The sequence below is a fragment of the Pezoporus flaviventris genome, unplaced genomic scaffold, assembly GCF_033815535.1.
Source record: "Pezoporus flaviventris isolate CSIRO_AGI_PZ_B2104156 unplaced genomic scaffold, CSIRO_AGI_Pfla_v1 ptg000007l, whole genome shotgun sequence".
Classification (NCBI taxonomy): domain Eukaryota; kingdom Metazoa; phylum Chordata; class Aves; order Psittaciformes; family Psittacidae; genus Pezoporus; species Pezoporus flaviventris.
The window spans coordinates 63,245,897-63,265,831 of record NW_026892555.1 but is presented as its reverse complement, the minus strand read 5'-3'; the positions used below and the strand labels follow the sequence as shown (position 1 = coordinate 63,265,831).

Genomic DNA, 19,935 nt, shown 5'->3' with positions numbered 1-19,935 from the left:
AGTGCAAGAATAAATAGTAATGAACGATGAGAAGAAAAAGATGAGGCAAGTACAAAATTGAACAACTGACATTAGTGACTGTTTCGAGCCTGCCAAAATTATCTTCCTTATCTCTTCATTTTGTACTTGAGTTGCAACAGGCAAATGCCTTGTAAAACTGCTACAGCACAGGTCTTTAAGTATGAGAGGCAACAAAATAGTAAGTAGTTTTCAATAAGAAATGTAAGTGATAATGATCTTGGGACTCAAGTGCCTGAGACTATTAGTAACTTTGAGGTTGCCTAAATCCAAACCAATAACTGATTTCCTTGGGGAATTTTAAAAAGCCTTTTGATGGAAATAAAGAACAGAGAGATTTTCCTCATGTGTTGAGTAATTACAACTGATTATTTGTTTTGTTAGAAATCATTGTAAAGTTGATCTTCTTTGGCAGAGAAATTGGAAAACCTGGAGAAACCTGAGCCAGCTTATATTCTCAATAGCAGGACATGTTATCTGTTTTCTAAGCATCTTTGAATATATTTCCCTGCACTAGACCTCTGGGCTTTTATGTTTTCCCAGAATTCCACTTATTTCCATGAAAGATGTTAACCATGGAGCATTATAGATTATGTAGGAAGGAAGAAGAAGCAAGCAAGGCATTGGTCTCCCTGTTAATGCTCAATCTACCAGAATATCTGATAAGTGCTTTTTACTTATTTATGATCTAAAACTGTATGTCTGCATACAGCTTTAAGGCTACTTGGAAAACTTTAATTCAGGATGGCATTGTGTGTGTGAACATTCATTCATTTTAACCAATGCTGTTGATTAGAAAACATCTGTAAAACTGTCCTGTGTAGTAGTACTGGATTGTTGCAGAACTGAATGAGTTAAATAAAATTTTCTGTATGTTGTGGGTGAGGGAATAACTGTGTGGATGTTACAAAATGTCCTCTGGCCCAGGAATATTTCAGTCAACACCAATTTGATTCTGGTTAATGATGGGTCTATCTATGCAGAATAATCCAGCATAACTCAGGAACTTATGCTGTGGGATCTGACTAATTGCTTATATCACACAATAGAATCTCTCTGAGGCTCAGATGTTAGTTTTCCATTAGCAATTCGGAATGGGATGCTAATGTTGTGAATTAATGTTCACCTTCCTAAAGACATCCTGGCTTGTGTTACCTTAAATACAAATTTAATTGCTGTGCAGCCCTGGAGCAACTCCTGCATTTGATCAGTTGTACAGTCGGAAGAAAGCGTGCAGTAGACCCTACCTGAAATTACTCGGGTGTAGGATCCTCTCTGGGCTGCAGGTGAACATCTGCTCCACTGTGGTCCTACAATGAGCTTCAGGGGCACAGCCTTCCTCACTGTGGGCTGCAGGGGAGTCTCTGCTCTGGCACCAAGAGCACCTCATCCTGCTTCACTGTCCTTAGTGTCCTCAGGGCTGTGGTAAGATACCAACTTCCAAGCTGAATACAAGTTTACTGTGAAAAGAGGAAGTCAATTTGATCTTTGCTATTACTGCATATTTATTCCTGGTGGAAACTTAGGCAGAGTCAGTTTTGATTACACAGGATTTATCCATTTGCTACACTCCAATTCCATTTCATATTGGAGTTCTTAAAATAGAATCACCCAGTGTAAATGTTATATATACTCGAAGAAATAGTAACAAGACAGAAAATATAAGTCATATAAATTAAAAAAGAATAAATGGGGGAAAAATGTAGAAAGTATATATACTCTCCTTATAAGGAGAGACTGGAAACAAAGAAGATGAGACTTCATGAGGTGTTTAGACAGTCTCTGAAGAAGTGAGGTGACAGAAGAGTGAATAGTCACCCCTGCTGGGGAGTCAGTGACTTAAGAGGCAAGTGACACCTGAGGCAGAATACAAGCTGTTAAATGGGATGCCAAGCAGAAATGCCTTAGCGGTAGCACTCTGTCAACTACTCCCTGTACAGCAGGCAGGATCAGATAAATAGGTTGCTAGGTAAAGTCTCAAAGTGTGTCAAGCGTTGTCAGGGTGAGAGGGTTAATTTACTGGGAAATATTTCACTGTATTAAATCCTCCTCTGCAGTGTCCAATCCTTCTAAACCAAAATGAAATCTCATTGCTAGTGGCTAAAATACAAAGATGACAGAGAAATTGTATACAGAAGAGCCCACAGTTTGGAATAAATTAACTTTAAAGATATGGAAGTTTGGTGTAGTAGTCACATTTGTTTGTGTTTTTCAAATGCAGAACAAGAGAATTCCTATAGTGTTTCAGACCAGACTTGGTGCAAATAGTCAGTGTTATCCTGGAACAGTAGATTGCTGGGCCAGGGCAAGTTTTTAATCTACCATCCCCAGTACGCTGTCTGAGCCACTATTAATCTCAGATTCAGGGGTATTCTGAGAAAATCAGTGTATCTCTATTAAGAAGTTTTGATTTGGTTTTGATCTATGAACCAGTCCAGTTTCTTTTCATGCATTTGTGAACTTTTTAACATTCGTAACAAACCCTAGTAAGATGTTTCACACCTACTTTGTGCAGTGTGAAGAAATTTAAAACAAATTAAAGGAAGTGTTTTGTCTTTCAGTGGATAACTGATGCCACCGCAAATGTTGTGGTTTTCAAAGTGGTGGTTCCAAGAGCAGTGGAAAGAAAATCTAGTTACAGCAATAAAAAACAAACAAACAGAAGTAAAAATTGCTGGCTTTGAAAGTACCTACCCTGCAGGTACTTGGAAACAGAGAGGATACCTCAGGGGAAGCATGCTTTGCCTATAAAACCAGGTAGAGGATGTTAACCTGATTAACTGTTATTGCAGCTTAGAGCAATTGTCTGTATGCTCTTCACCAAATTGTCTGAGTTGCTTGATGACTTTAAAGAAGTGAATGAAAAGAAGCTATAATAATAATAATAATAATAATAATAAAGTTGAAGTTTTTTTGTCTCCTTTCAAGCTGATAATCCAATGTAGAGTTAGTCATTAAGCAAGACTTTGCAGAGGATAAGAATAAAGTTTTGTACTTATGTTCTCTCTGTTCAAATAAGTCTCATCAATATATTTATGAGCACTTGCTTCTATTTCTGATGATATTCAATGCAGAGTGATGCTGAAAGCTTGAAGTTTAAGATTTTGTTATGCAGATGACAGGTATTGGTGATACCCTGTTATCGTAAAGGATCTCTGACTTCAGTAGTCAGTAGCCCAATAGATAGCAAAATTGTTCCTCAGGTTTACGTTTACTCAGATAAGTAAGTTGTGTCTGGATATAGCTAACTGAGAAACAGTTGAGCATAGCTATCCAACAGCTGGATATCTTACTGTAATCATTCATCTTCCCAGTGCATCCATTACTAATAGTTCTCATTGGTATGTGAATCAAACAAGATCACTTGAGTTACAAGTATCTGCTCTTCTGCTAGTCCTGTAATTACTCAAATGTGTCAGTGTTATAGGAATCAGCAAAGCTTTATCTAGGAGACCCATAGGAATTTCCATTCTGTGCACTAAGGATTTGCACTGTTATGCTTATGGTCATGAGGGGTTTGAGTACAAACCCTGGTATCTCTGTCACGGTCAGCCAGACAGCCTTTCTGGCAGACAGAAGCTCTCACGAGTCGGTTCTGCTGCTTTTTCTGACTTCAGTGATGTGTGTCCTTCACATGGGACATCCTTTAGGTACAATGAAGAAGGTCTCACTTATGTATTCAGCTGCTGCACTGTTCTCTGCAGAAAGGTCTCTTGTCCTTGTGCACCGCTTATGCTTCAGGCAGTACTTCCTCCCTGTGTATCCACATCCTTGGTGGAGGATGATAGGGTTTTTTATTTGTCCTTCTGAAGAGGATTCGGGAGGGTTAGCAGTTCAGTCCCCAAGCTCATTAGACTCCTCTCCTGTGTAGCAGTTCATCTGGTTATTTTTGTTAGTTAAAATAAGTGGTTCGGTTTCCTTGGAAATGGAAACTATGCCTTCGTCAGGTGCCACGTGTGATATTAACGTCTCTCACAGTGAGAGGTAGGACCTTTCACAGACCTTTGCTTGGTGATTTGCTGATATTTCTCCTTGTGAACTGTTCATATAATCTGTATCAAGTCAGTGTGTGAAGCAATGCATTTAATGTCATTATTTCTTTAATATGTATATTTGCTATTTATATGTGGCTTATTACCAGGTTTTGGCTGAGACTAAGCACAGCAATTAATACGTTTAGGGTGAGTAGTTTTAAGCCCCTTCCTCTTATGAAAATTGTAGCATGTACCAAATCACATGTATCTGAAATTCCAGTTATGCTAAAACTAAATTTCTCCAGTGAAAGGTATTGAAGCCACCCTCAGTGTTCCAATGTGCAGTCAAGATCAGTAGCACAGCATGGCTGTCTGTGTTTATTATATGAGTTGAAAGTGAGCTGGCTGCAGTTCAGCTCAATAAAATAAAGATGTTGACGACAATTTAGGTGAGAGAAAAGCTAGCTAACAAAAGCAATGTTGGCTCCTTCCGGTGACATTTTTTATTGTTTGAGTTTGTCTTTTTATGACGTATTCTTTCTCCTTCATTGCCCTTAGTTGTGCTCCAGTTAATAAGCCAGTCAGCTTCTTGCCATCCACATGTGGCCAGGACTTTCTACTTTCTAATCTGTGCTTTTTAATGTGGATTTTGGGTCTTATGCAGTCTTTTGTTGCACTGTAATTGGATTGCTGCATAGTGTTTGTGGACCTAGTTGCAGTCACTTTGTGACAGTTCAGGAATTCATTTGGTGGGTATATGGTGGGAATTTCAGTGGTGTGTGCTTTTTGCCTTTCATCAATGTTGCCCTGTTTTAGGATTAAATATGTAGGATTTGGCAGTAGATCATGAACAGCAATGGTGGCCTTCTGGGATCTCTGAAAAAGTAAAGTTGGTAAAAGGGCTTGTTAAAAGCTCACTAAGGATATGTTCCTCAGACTACAGGCAGGAAGAAACCTTTGCTAACTGCTTGTCTGTCTGGCTTGGTATGGCTACTATTTCTATCTGAATGTTTATTTTTTTAATGCTTGTGGCAAGCCTGTTGCTTGCAGGGAAGAATGTTATAAGCGCCGCATGTTGTGAAAGGTGATGTTAAACAAATGTGAAAGTCTGCTTTCTCCCATCTTTCTCATTTTTGCTTTTGTTTCTGTCCCATTGTGGCTAGCCACAGTATTGAGTTTTCTTTGATCTCTGACACATACTTTTGACCACTTTGGGAGTTCTGCTCAAGGAGAGGATTGAGTCCTGTAATTATTTGTGGTTGTCTAAAATGGAGAGAGCTAAACATAGTCAGGAAGAAAGTACAAACACGAAAACATGGTAGGCTTTTAACTGAAGCCCATGTGTTATCAGTAACGTATCTCAGTGGGGTGAATCTATCACACCGGGAGAGATGTGTAAAGCTTTCAGCACACCTTCCCAAGAGACTTGCTGTGTGATTGAGAAGGGTGGTTGTTATGCAAGTGTCTTCATAAGTATAAATAAATACATAGGAAAGATAAAACTTATCATAATAGCAGTTCTGGACCTCCCAGTGAATTGACCTATTAGGATCTGTAACTGCATAAGTTTACTGCAGTAAGAAACAATCTGTAGGCAAGCAGTAGTTAAAAATGCATCAGTCTTTTGTGATGGATCTAATGGTGAATTTTAGTAGGATTTTTTTACTTCTGCTAATAGACCATAGGTCTCTATTGTTTATCGTAGAACGCACAATTTTATTTCTCCATCAATTTTACGTATGTAGTCCTTCAGGGGTTCAAGCTTCTGGCTTTTATTTTGCTATCAGCATCTCCCTTATTTCATATACGATTTGTATTCTTAAACTGCTAGTGATATATTTAAAATATGTGGCATAAAATTGGCTAATTGTCAGTTAAGTTTAGATACTTAAAGCTCTTGTGTCCTTAGCTGCTTATAAAAGTAAAGAAGTATTTTAGTTTCTCTTGAATAAACTGCTCTTTAGCTAGGGGGTAGAGGAGTAAGAATGGAGGTGGTGCTTATTGCAGCAATCACAATTTTAATTACTTCATAATGTGAGTTTGCCACCAATCTGTCAAATTGACAAGAGACCCTCTGCCATACCAAATGTTTTGAGGGGTTTTAATCTTTTTTTTTTTACCTATAATAAGGAAAATGTTGTGCTATATTATGCAATTTTAAAAAAGTCTATGCAGTAAGAATCCATACCATTTGAGTAAGTGGGAGTAACAATTCTATACTTGCAGATAGAATGCAAATTGAGTAATTTTTCTTTTAGCATGTTAATTCAGTAAGAGATTAATATAAGCTTGCAAACTTCTTAGTCAAAATCTTTATTCTCTCCACAGAATGCTATACAATCACTACTTTGATGCCAATAGTAAATGAACTGTTTTATTGAATGATCATAATGAAATATTGGAGTCTGATGTGTGATCCTTCTTATAAACACAGTATATGAGGAAGACTTTGTAGGGGAGGTAAAATTTTGTTTCAAAAAGAGAGCTAAAGAAGTGGCTTCTAGTGGAGCAGTGGCAGCTACCATGATAGCCTCTTGGCAATTCTAACTTCCAGTATGGTTTGGAATCAGATTCTTAACTTCAAGTACATAATTCATGAATGCTTTTCTGCAAGCTCGGGAGTTAAGTTGTGACTACATAAGTTACTATGAATGATTGATGCTACTCTAATCAAGGATTGATATATCTTTTGCAATGTTGATTGGCATCACCCTTTGTTTCTTAGTTTTCAGTCCTGGTCTCAATTTGTGGTAAAATTCTTTACACCTGAAATAATGATCTAATTAATTACCAGAGAAACCCAGAACACATCTGGTTAGAAGGGACCTCAGGTTATTTGGTCCAGTGTTCTGCTCAGGGAAGTGCAAGCTATGAGAACATAACAATTCACTTTTAACACTTTAAAAGAATATTTTCTTGATGCTTCTTGAAGATTTTGTGTTCTCCTAAATGAGAGGCTCTCTACTATGTAATATTGCACAGAATACTGAGGTTGGACCTTTAGGATAGGTTACTTAGGAGTCTTCATTAGAGACAGAGCTTTCTCTACAGAGATCATTGATATTGTCAAACTTTCTTACAACTATGGATGTCCTGCTGACATCTGGTGTTAGATTCTAAATTTTGCCTTGGGAAATTATAGCTCTGAATGTAAAAAAGGTTTCAGTCAACAGTTCTTTGTGTTTGTTTGTTTGTAGGTTTTTGGGGGGAGGGTAAGAGACAATTTTTTTCTCAAATGCTGGAATCAATATCCAGATGTTGCAGCTTTGTCTTGGAAGGAAGACATAAAGGGTTACATATAAGGAGGGATATTCCTGTTCTTTTGCTACAGCACATTAAAGGTCCTGTTTTTCATGGTTGGGTCTTAGATGTTACACACTGTACAAATTTTACATCAGTGTAACCGCATGATTCTTTCACCAGTCCAGTAGTAGTTATGTTATCTGTAGTGTTGAATATTGTCTTTTTCTTTTCTTTTTCCAGTGTGACAATGCAAAAGGACTCAAAGCCTTCTATGATGCAATAAAATATGGACCTAATCATCTGATGGTTTTTGGTGGTGTATGTGCAACAGTTACATCTATCATTGCTGAATCTCTAAAGGGGTGGAATTTGGTTCAGGTAAGGAATAGAATTTATTCAAACACTGACTATCTTGTATCTCTGTATCTCTTTTTAAAATTTAGAAACTTAGTATTTGCTGTATTTCAAGGCTAACTTTTTGTGTAATTAGCATATCAGTTTTGAAGGTCAGTGATGTGTAAAGAACAGTTACTTTTACGTAGAACTAGGTTTTAAGGCCTGGTATTGGGCTTAAAATGCTTGAGAGTATGCAGCAGTAGTCATGTCTCAGTAGATTAATTAAATACAATTAATTTAATGTATCTCAAAAAGCAACCTAAATGAAATGAAGTTCAGTCATGGTAGGTGAGCAAATCTAGGACTTATCCAAAGTTAACGGAAACAACTCGTCAGGCCTTAAATTATGATGCACTAGGGTCTTTACTTGGTCCCTTCTCAGTCATAATGCGGTAATTCCTATTGACTTTGAAAGTGTTGGAAGTGCGTAAATTGTAAGTAGCAACTGGGTATGTATCTCAATACTTGACTCACAAAACACATTTATTCCCAGCTGTTCTTTTTGACTTTCTCAAAGGTCAAGTTTGTGGAAAAGTTCGCTCTAGTGAGGAATCAGAATTTATTAATACTAATCTATAAAATGCAGATTATAATTGTATGATTTACTTCATTTCTTCCATCATCTATCTGCTGATGATCTTTGGATTGATGGCTGTTCATGCAAGGTAGCCAGCCAGTTTTGTTTTTTCAGGTGTGGGAATGCCCTGATATTCTTCTCAATATTCAAATGTCCAAAGACAAGTTTGTATCATTTTTATTAAAATAAAGAAACATTCTGTAGCAAAATAATGTAACAATTACCTGAGGTTTCACTTACAAGCAGGCTTCTCTTTTCCACCTGGAATACTCCCTGAGATTAGTGCAGAATGAACAAATGAGGCATAATTAAGTTTGTGAAGAAGATGATGAACAGAGTACAAATGGGAAAATCTTGGGAGGATAATTAAAACAGCTTGTTAACTGTATTTGTAATGCTTGTCAGTTCAGATATTTTTTTTTCCTTATGCGTCAGGATTTTTTCTGATGTGAAAAACATCACTTCTACTATGGAAATATAATAATAGTTTTTCTCTAGGGAGAATGGAGAAAGCAACAGAAAGCTTGAAACTGTCATATAACACTCTCTTAAAAATGGCCTTGTCCGTGGCCTATAATGAAGCATGTGGCTGGAGCTGTGATTTTTTTTTTTTTTTTTGAATTTGTCACATGGAACTTCCAGATGATGTAGAATGTTCTAAGGAGTTGGATTTCATTGTGCTAAATCTTTTTTCATTTACTGTCAAGTTCTGCCTGCTAAGGTCTGAAAATCAATTTGTTAATGAAGTTGCTCAGTCAATAGGAAGGGCAATTAGAAAGCTTCTATTTGCTTTTAAATGCCTGAATTTGTCAATATGTGTGTTAACTTGTGTAATGGTATGAAGCATTGCTATGAGGCAGTATCTGTTTCTTTGTATTTAAACACTAGAGCTGTGGCTAAGCCTTGATGATATCAGTACATCAAGGGATCCTTTGCTGCTTGGGCTTAGTATACTGCAGGCACTAGATAAATCCTCACATGGCATAACTCCATGTCTTGTCAGGTTTTTATATATTGATTGATTGAATTATGAGACAACATAAATGACATTGTGCCTCCAAAGTAATGTGGCTTAGTGGATGGTATAGCAGCAATGGAAACAGTCTAAGTAAACTTTATGAAATTAGTATGTCATGCAGTGACAGCCATGTGTATCTGCAAATCAGCAGATATAGCATGTACGAGATGGAGAGATGGAGTACAAATCCTCCTCAGGATCCAGTGTCATAAACATCTCTGACTAAAAGCATAACTTCAATGGGAGGAATAGATCAAAATCTGTAGTTCTTGGAAGTGGAGCAACAATATGTAGCTTGATAAAATATAAGACTTTCCTACCTCTAAACTGAGATTTCATCTTAAGGATTCACAGCAGACTCACATAAAGAGGTATATGAATTTGGGATTACGATGAATTCATTTTATGTTGCAGTCAAGAAGAGAGAAAAAAGCATACACACAAAACCTAACCTGGCATTGTAGTTTTAAATAGAGGATATGCATTTGAATGCTTGACTCCATCCCTTTGTTCCTGTGCAGGCAGTTAGAAAAGAGAGCTCTTGACCCTAGTAGGAACATTTGATTTGATTTACTCGCATGTCATGTGGTGGAGCAAATTGACAACTGTCTTCTATGCAGGAGAAATGCAGGATGATACTGATGGTACTGATACTGGGGATAGGGTAGAAAAGAATAACAGAAACATTACAACTTGAAAATTACTTTTCTTGACAAATACAGTATGAGTCTAAGTGGCTGCAAAACTTCTGAAAGCCTTTTTTACTTTGAATTCCAAGTTTCTGGTGGCTGTTTGAGGAAATTTTTCTTTTCTGCCTCTTTCCCGTTCTCTGCAATAAGAAGTCTCTGAAAACAATGAAATAAAAACCAAAGAGTAGAAATGTGCTGGAAGTTGCCATTGGCATTTGCTACTCAGGCAATATTTTATAGTAGTGATGGGAAGTGGGGGGGGGGGGAACATTTTCACAAGACCCCTTCAGTCTCAGTTTCCTTAGTGTATGTCGTTGATAGTGGTACTACCTTTTTGACTTAACTGGCTAATTCAGATCATTGATGGCCTGCAACATGTGAAATAGGGAAGATTATCAGAGGTTGGAAAGAGTTTTAGTCAAAGGTGACTTGCTTTATTTCTGTACCATATTTAAACAGAATACTTGTCCTCCCCCATCTTGACAAATTCTGACTTACTTGATTTACTATGGAGGGAGACAGACCTTTCAGTTCTGCAAATACTCCCTTTGTAGAAAGGGAGATTCTGTTCTCAGTTGGCTGCTTTGAATTTCTGTCTAATTCTCTCTTACTGTAACAAAATTAATGATTTTTTTTATTATTTTTTAAATGGAGAATTTTCTGTCCATGGAAAGAGCAAGTTGGTTTAGTCTGCAAACACTTCTGTCATCCTTAAGGGCTACCACTGAGGTATGCTATGTGATACAACCTGCAAACTGTTTTCTGCACACACATTCATAGTAGGACAGATGCAGACACTCATTCCTTAGCTTCTCAAATGAAAGCTTCCCTGTGAGTAATCTCTGTGTGCCAGATGTCCTTACTTTGTTGAGTGACAGTCTAAGCATGGGCTGGAGGCTGCATGTATGGCTTTGATCTCCGGTCTGTGGTGTGAAATCCATTTGAACCTTTGGTATTTTGGTTAAAAGGTGACAATAATATTCTGTGCATCTGGCAGAGGGTCGTAAAGACATGAGGGTATAATACTGAGCAGTTGCTGTGCTGTAGGGAAATATTTGAATGTCAGATTCTTCTGGATTCATCTTCTTCGTCATTCCATTTCAGTGTGTGTTCGAGACAATTCAGTAGAGGGCCGAAGACTCATTAATAGTATCTACAATACTATTAATGATAGCATAAAGACCAGTCATATATCTTTATTTTATACACTGAAGCATTCCTGCTAGTATCCAGGTAGTGCAAAATGGAGGAGACGGCTTGCAATTCAGTTTTTCTCTTGTATTTCAGGATATCCATCAAATGCTTACCTCATCATGTTAATTTATTACAGTGGCAAAAGCATATATTTTGTATTGATTCTTGTTTCTCCTGCTTTCCATTGTGATATCTCACTTTTCCTCATCGACATATTAACATAACAAAATCCTCAGCCTGGTTAAATGCTTATCTGTTTTAACTTGCAGAACTATTCCCCAGTTTGGAGATCTGTCTTTTTCTTTTGTTGGTGCTGTTTAAATTCTCCTATAAGGTGCTTCGTTTACAGTATCCTTTAACTCTGGAAAATAAACCTCTGCCAGAAATGAAGTATAAAAGTAGTGTTTCCTTAGAATATCTTCCATTTCTATATATTTAATGTAATGTAGTCATAACTGCTGGCTTCTAGGCAAGTAACTGCTACTGGTGATCCACTGCTTAAATAGTAATAACATTCAAAACAGCGAAACCTTGGTTTGGATTCAGCATCTTGTGTTGTAAATTTTTCTAAGAAAATTATAGGCACCCCAACCATGATACGTTATTTGCTTTGTGGGCATATTAATATAGGGCAAGTTCATGTGTTAGAAAGGAAAAACTGCTGTAGTTCTCTGGCTTGTTGTATAGTTGAGTGTTAAAGAGCTTACCCTGAGGTTTCCTTTATTATCCCAGAGATACATAGGTGTTCAAGATCACAAGTCTGAATTATCAGAAAGACTGCTGGTGTTCAAGAAAATCAGTGATGTTTCTAGCCTATGGTTTCTTTCTGAAACAAAGCAGATGTTATTCATTGTCAGTTCCTCCTAATAACTTTTTACCACTGGCCAATTTCAACCAAATTTTAACAACGGATTTCCCAAAGATTATTAGCCGCTATACATTCCTGTGAAAATGAGCTGCTGAGAGGGGGATCCAGTGCTCAAGAGGCTTGCAGCGTGAGCATAGAGAGCTTCAAGCCAGCCATGACATGTGGCGCTCCTTTCCCAGCTGCTGTTTATGGGAAGGGGACTGACTGCATTGAAAACAGAGTTAAAAAAATCCCAGCAGAAAGTTAGTTAGGAAAATGCAGAGGAGGGGTGCAACCCAGAAGGATATGAAGCAGGAGCTGTGGTGTTTGTTTGTGTGTATAGAAACGTAGGACACGTGTATCTGCAGGAAACCAGGCTTTATTAGCTGGCCCTGTTACTCCTCAAAATTCTTGTTAATACAGAATTTCACAACTATATGCAGGTTACAGCTGGTGTTTTTTAACACTTTAACACATAAGTAATGCAAGTAATCACACACATGTTTATACTCGCCACTGAATCAAACTTCCTGTTAAAATCTGAATTTTCTAAATCCTCATGCTTGCAACCTGGAGACCTGGCATGGGCACTTTAACATTTGATAAAAACATGAGGGGTTTGGGTGCTGTTTTTTTTCCTTTTTCTTTTTCCAATTCCTTGTCACATTTGTTCCAGTACAGTGAGCTTGTGCTACTTTTGCCTTCACTAGACGATTTCCATGTATTATTAGTCTGAGCAATGAAAAGGACATTTAAACTAGTCTTTGGCTAAGAAGATTAGCTACTTCTATCTATGAGATGCAGGCACTTCAACTTAAACAGACCTTTCTCCCACTGGGATATGACCCAATGCACCATAAAACTAGTCTTTGGCTTCTTGGCCCACAGTTATTTATTTTTTTCCCCCTTCGATTTCCTATTTTATCTCCTGGGATTGGAGGGATTTTATAGACTTTCTGTACTTGTGTTGTACTTTTAATAGGCAAGTGAGGGGAAACACTTTGATGACATTCTGTCCTGCTTTTGGGAGTTAGCTGAGCACATAAGGAAATGCTGCTCACTTCACCATAGGAATGCCTGGGAGCTCCTGAACAGGAAGACAACGCAGTAGGACTGACCTTCAGGCAGATTGCATGTGAATTTTAGAGAAGCTCTGATGAATTTGGAGGGAGATAGATCTTTCAGTTCTGCAAATCCTCCCTTTGATACAAGCTGCCAGCAGGAGCTCTCCTGTTATTGCTCTGTGGCTGCTGCTGGGGAAGAAAATGCATGGGGAATTAAAGCATATCAGCAGTACCATATCTCCTAATTAGACCATGTCTCTCTGTGTGTCAATGGATGCAAACATGCACAAGATAGAATCATAGAACAGTTAGGGTTGGAAAGGACCTTAAGATCATCTAGTTCCAACCCCCCTGTCGTGCGCAGGGACACCTTACGCTAAATCATATCGCCCAAGGCCTCGTCCAACCTGGTCTTGAGCACTGCCAGGGATGGAGCATTCACAACCTCCCTGGGCAACCTATTCCAGTGCCTCACCACCCTAACAGGAAAGAATTTCCTTCTTATATCCAACCTAAACTTCCCCTCTTTAAGTTTTAACCCGTTACCCCTTGTCCTATCACTACAGTCCCTAATGAAGAGTCCCTCTCCAGCATCCCTATAGGCCCCCTTCAGATACTGGAAGGCTGCAGACTTGTAGAATAATTGTATATTCACCCTCAAACTTAGAGAAATGTATGTTTCAGTGCACCAGAGGAGAGCAGGGCACAATTTAGTGACAAAGATTCTTTCATGGTGATAAAAAACACTGAGCTTGATTCCCAGTGCATAAAAAAGCTAGCTCAGGGAAATCAGATGCTAATTGGTTGCCCATCTGTATATGATTTTTCTGCTTTAAAGGTTAAATTGATTTATAATGATCTTATTTCACTGAAAATATAACTTTGTCACTTTCTGGTTCGTTCTTGGCAATCGTTATTAATTTACTCCAAACTGTTCAGATTACAGTATTGTATTTCTCTGATTACTGCGTAACTTCAAATATTCTAGAATGCAGGTTTCAAGCTTCTTTTACCACCATTTCCCCAGATGTGGTCCTTCTGATTATTTTCACCATTCTTATACTTTCTATAAAGCTGGAGTTGGTTATTTTGGTACGCTGTTTGCTAGAGTGACTGCTTTAATTTGCTTCTGAAAGGCAGCATCAAGTGTGTTCTACAAGACCAGTTTGCTGGCCTGTTTCTCAGTATCTACCTTGGAAAGCTCTGCTACTGCTTTCTCTGCAGTCCCTTTGACCAGCCTGTCCTGAGCAGCTCTCTGTAAAGTGACACCCTCTCCTATAGCTGCTGCTGTCCTTGCAGCATACAATCCTAGCCGCATTAAGAAGGTCAATACAAATAAGTCAAGATAAAACTGGTGTGATAAAATTTGTTGTTTCAAACCATTGCTCCCACAGTTTTAAATCCACTTCTTCATTTAATTCCCTCTTACTTCAATGTTTTCTTTCATATTAATGTCCTATTATAGGACAAAGAAAGCTTTCTCATGTGGCAAATTAACCTGGTTTTCCATGAATGCTGTTTTGGCTGCAGTTACTTGATTACTTATTTTGAATGATAGTTTAATTCATACAAATGCAACAACAGCAGCTTCCTGAAGAACAAACTTGTAAACCAAGCAGTTCCAAAAAACCACACCTCTTCATAATTTCAAAACTGAAATAAAATAATTATTGGCCTTTAAAACTGGAAAAAGCATAATTATGCTCCATTGAAGAAGTAACATAATGCTGATATGCTTATAGAAAAGTAAGCGCTAAAATACAAATTCTCATGTAATAGAAGTTCTTCTAAGGACCTGATCCTCAAGCGCGTGGCAGTGTTCTTGGTATATGATTTATCTAGTATTGCAACCACTACTGCATCTGCCTCTTGGCAGTTCCAGTCTTTCAGAATTGTAGTTGCAAATCCAGATTTACTTTGATATCTCATCTTGCTTTGGTTTAATTAATTTTTAGGAGATGAGTAGCTTAAAATTTCCAAACTCTGTGTAAAGCTATGACACATTCTGCTCCTAATTCTCAGAGTAAAGGAAAATGTTTCCCCAGTGTAGTAGCTTGTTTTGCAGAAGTCCATTAGACTTTGTTATCCAATAGACAGTCTGCTACAAGCTGATGAATAAGCTACAGAAGGATTGACATTATTACCACTACAAGCTTTGTTTGTATTCTGCTGCAACACTAAGCTAAGAAACTTCAGTGGTTATAATTAAGCTACTGTGAGGGCACAATATGTATTGGGATGTGGATTCATTATGTTGATTTGTTTCCTGAAAGCAAAAAGATTAGTGGCACAGCTTCTGAAGGGTTTGTTCAAGTCCCTCAATATTCAGATGAAGGAACAAGAATATATGGGGTTAGGGAGTGAAAGATTTCCAGTTCAGCAGTCTAAAGTATTGCATGAAGTACTTGGGAGCTACAACTTTATATTCATTACTAAACACTGCCATCTTGACATAAAGAAAAATTTAATTTGCTCTGTAAAACAAAGCAAGAAAGTTCTTCATCATAACCCTTTTGAAAATAAAAGCTTGTAAAAGACTAATGACAATCTCAATCTGAAATTGATTTCAATACAATTATAAATCAAAGGTTGAATGCTGGGTTTTGCATTTGTAAACAAATTTCCAAATTGGATCCACTGTTCTCTTTAAGATGAACTATAGCTGCAAGGAAGAGATAGTTCTGGGAAAGTGGGATAGGCTTGCATCATTGATAATAATGGGGCATTTTGCTGTTAAGGCATATTAATGCTAAAGAGATAATTTTCCTAAATTTTTAAATTTAAACAATCAAACGAAAGACTTGTTTAGGTAAGCAGATTTTTACTGATTTTCTTTTGAAGGCTACTGAGAAAAGCAGAGTGACTGAGCAAGCAATAGAGAATATCAGTATTATGTCTAGCTCTTAACAAAATTAATCAAATAATAAAGGTATCAAATAATCAAATATAATTCAAATAATAAGGAAAACAAAGGTGTTGATTCTCTGTGGTGCGTACTTATCTATATATTTATGTGCACACATATGTGTATTTAGAAGGATCTAAAACTATCTTCAGTACTTTTTAGGGCTGTATGTTCCTGACAAGTACTGTTGTGTTTTAGATAAATGTAGTTGCATTCTCTTACCTCACATCAGGAGTAATTATTGTTCAGAAGTGATTGACATGTGTAGGTGTGCATAAGCAGCATGCTTTGAAGTCGTTTTCCTGTAACTTTTTAGTTTCTAGTTGGTTTTGTCCTTCACCCATTTCACATTTTTCTGCTTACTTATAAAGAGTTTAAAAAAAAAAAATGCCAAATTTGTAAATATGAAAGAGAAGGAAGGTTCAGAATCACTATTATATAAAGATCCTGCATATTATTTGCCAACACTGATAAAGGAGGTCAGAATTACAGATTGTAGAATACAGACTGTAATCAAACGAGCCTGGAAAAATTTGGCTGTAGAAACATTTCTTTCCTAGCAAATTTTACTCGATCTTTTCAAAGACTTGTGTCTTACCTATTAAAATTCAGTAATGTTAAAGTTGCCAGATTTGATAATGCTTTGTGATGTTAACATTAATGTTGATAATGAGTTCTTTGAATTGTCAGTGTGAAAACTCTTGTAATCAATGTGATTTTCTGTCCTTGTTTTTGCAGTTCTTTCTGACAGTGTGATAAATGTCCTTATGCTGGTTTTATCTTGAGAAGAAGAGGGAAAATGCAGAAATTTTTTTCTTTTTTCCTTTTTAGAGCAAAGGACAGAAAGGCACAACTACGGGGCCCTTATTTTCCCTGCTTTACTTATCCACCTTTGTTGATCAAGAACTTGAGCTACTGTTTTTGCAACTATAATTATCATAGTCACATTCTACATAGACTGTACTCAAAGTTGCAAGAAGCATGTCCTCAGTTATAACCCAGATCTTCCCTCATAACAAATGTGCTTCCATTGGCTCGATTTGTCTAATATTTACCGTCTAATGGCTAGACCACAGTAAGGGGTTTATGATTTCAGTACTTGTGTTGCCTTAAAAGAAAGTGAGTTCTTTTTTGGTTTTTGGTTGGTTTTTTTTGTTTGTTTTTTGTTGTTGTTGTTGTTGTTTTTTCCAACTGGTTCTTTAAAACAGAAGACAACAAAACACAGTAATAATATTTATACAAATAATTCTGTGGCTTGGTCTTCCTGTTAGCCTCATTCTTAGCTTTTCTATTTCCTGTTGCCACAAGCAATGCTAGGAGGACTTAAAGACAGCACACTGCCAATTAGTCATGGCTTGTGGACTGTTCATTTGAGCAGTAGGCATTTATTTTTATGTCCAGACGTCCACATTTATTACTGCAGATGAACCAACAGGGTGTAATTTCATAGTTAGTTCAATGGTTTAACTGGTCATGTGAACCAGGAAAATGAAACTTTAAGTGTTGTTGACCAATATTCTATTGTTTTACAGACAGATTATTATAGTATTATAAACACCTTGGAAAGATAGCTTATGTCTCCAGTCTCAAAGGAATTCTCACATAATATGACTTTGTTAGAATAGTGGTAAAGGGGAGAGGGCACTGTGCAGTAAATCTGAGTCGTGATTACCGAGAGTAAGTTGATCGAGAGCACTGCTTTGGAAGTCTCAGCTGCCTGCCCAGAGACTATATAAGCCCTACTTGAATGTGTTCCCCAAAAGTTGAATTTATAAGGTGAGGGTGAAGTTTACTTTCTGGGACCATACAAGTGTAACATTATTGCTTTAGCTCCCTAGTTGAATAATGAAATGTAGATAATGTTAATTCTGCAGAGCCTCAGGCTTGTCCATGTATGAAATGAGTTTCGGTAACCCCATTATATGAGAACACCTTGAGGTGCAGTCCCAACATTCATCTCGTAAACTTATCAGACTTGGCACCTGATCCTGTACCACCTCGGAGCATAAATGTGTCTTACTGTGCGTGTCTTCTTGGTAGTCAGTCACAAGGGCCTCCATGGCATGCTTGGACAGGTCCAGTCCCAGATGATGGTGCTTGTGAGTTTGCCAGTGTTTTAGACTTCAATTTCTTCTTCTGTTGTTTAGAAAAATCAGAATAGAGATCAAAACAAATGTCACTTTTCTGAACTGTCATCAAGATTATTGTGGCCAATGTAATGATTTCCGGTTTTGTGTCTCCTTTGCTTTTGGCCTTTGAGGAAGTCAATTCTGTCTTGCCACAAAACATCGAAGGTGCAGTGATTTGTCTCAAGTGGTCCTAGCTCAGTGCTTACCCTGGTGAAATTAATATGCAGGGTTTTGAAGTGGTACTGTCTTGGCTTCTTGTTTGGTGACTACTGATACAGCTAAGCTCTGTGTAAGTACCTGCACCACTGAAGAGAAGGGATGGGTTTCCACATGCCTTTGGGTTCTCTAACAGATATTTGTGTGAAATAATAAGCATTCTCACCTTTCAGGTTCAGCTGAAAACAGAAGAGTGAAAAAGAGTGAAGTGTACATGTTTTCAGAGTGCAATTTGGTCTCCAAGAGCATAAAGCTACAAAATCTGCTGCCTAAGCCCTGCAGAGGGTGCGATTTCAGATGCACTCCTCTGCTTGGAATGGCTCATTGCTCTAGCTCTAACCACCTCCATGCCCAGCATGCCTGATGCACTTGAGTCCCATCTGAGGCACTTAACTCTCCCTGTGTGGTGTACAATAAGCTTAAGAGCCTAACTTTGTATTCCATTACTCTGAAAAAGGCACTGATGTTCTCAGAGTATGTGTGTTTGGCAGGTATTTCTGAAACCGTATCTGTCTTATCATACTGCAACTGTTCACTATGTTTAATCACCATATATAAAATTGCAGTTCTAATTTTAACATCACAATTGGCTGCCTTGGAAGTGGCTGTATTGAGCAAAATGAAAAGTTATTAGCCAAATTCTTTTTCCTGCTCTGCAATTTAATAGTCATCTGGAGAAATCTCTTCAAAGTTGTTATAACTTTATGAGCTCAGTACAGAGGAAGTTCTATGCCTCTACTGAGGTTTGAAGCCAGTATTATACATTGAAGACCAATACACTGAAAAAATCTCCTGGGAGATTCTGCATGATTTTAGGAATGCCTAAATGTGCAAGGCAGCTTCCTTTTTATCTCAAATGGCTCCAGGTGCTGGATATGTATGAATTTGCTTTTGTACATTTCATCTAGACCTGCTCTAGTTGATAGAGGGTGCTGTCACTTAGCAGTAGAAATAGGCCATAACAAAATACACTTTTTCTTTAAAGTTGTTTCCAGCAGATAAGTTATTAAAGAAGATGCTGGTGCTTATGACTGTTAGAATAATACAGTTGTAATGCTTTCCCTGAAAGTTTTAAATGTTTACAGTTCTCCCCTGGACAGTAAAATCACATCTGAGTGCCGTAACCCTCACCTGCTCTGGTTTTCTGACCACATGAGCCTTTTAAATACTTTGCTGTGCAGTGGGGCATTACTGACATGAGGAAGGAGGAGACTACACAGGGTAGTTGGCACCCTGAGTTTAGGGTGATGGTAAAGACAGCCCCAGTGCCTCAAGCTTAGGGTGGCACCCCACCTACTCTTCCTTTCTCCCGGACAGGAATTCCACTAAAATATGGGTGCACCTGCACTCTGGCAGTTAGCATGTCTAGATATAAATAATGAAACAGCCAGCAGCTATGGCAGAGAAGGTATTGGAGCTCTCTTTCAGCCTGTGAGCTGCATGGATGGATGTAGGGATGTGCTAATTTGACTGATGTGTCTAGTCTCTGCAGAGAGAGGGATTTGGCACTCACCATTACCTTCAACCTGTAGAAGAGAGACCTTGAGGAGATCATGTCAGTGTGTACACATACTTGATGGGGGCAAGCGAAGAAGACAGAGCTGGACTTTTAGTGGTGCCCAGTAAAAGGACAGGAGGAAATGGGCACAAGCTGAAATGCAGGGA

General features: G+C 37.9%; 1 protein-coding gene across 3 annotated transcripts in view; it reads left to right on the top strand.

Moving 5' to 3' along the window:
* The window catches only part of GABBR2 (gamma-aminobutyric acid type B receptor subunit 2), a 445,208-nt gene that overhangs the window by 90,243 nt on the left and 335,030 nt on the right, over positions 1-19,935 (top strand). For all 3 annotated transcript variants that reach the window (XM_061449004.1, XM_061449005.1, XM_061449006.1), the window contains one exon: positions 7,476-7,613. In XM_061449004.1, the coding sequence (XP_061304988.1) occupies positions 7,476-7,613 (138 nt within the window). The remainder of the gene's footprint in view (positions 1-7,475; positions 7,614-19,935) is intronic.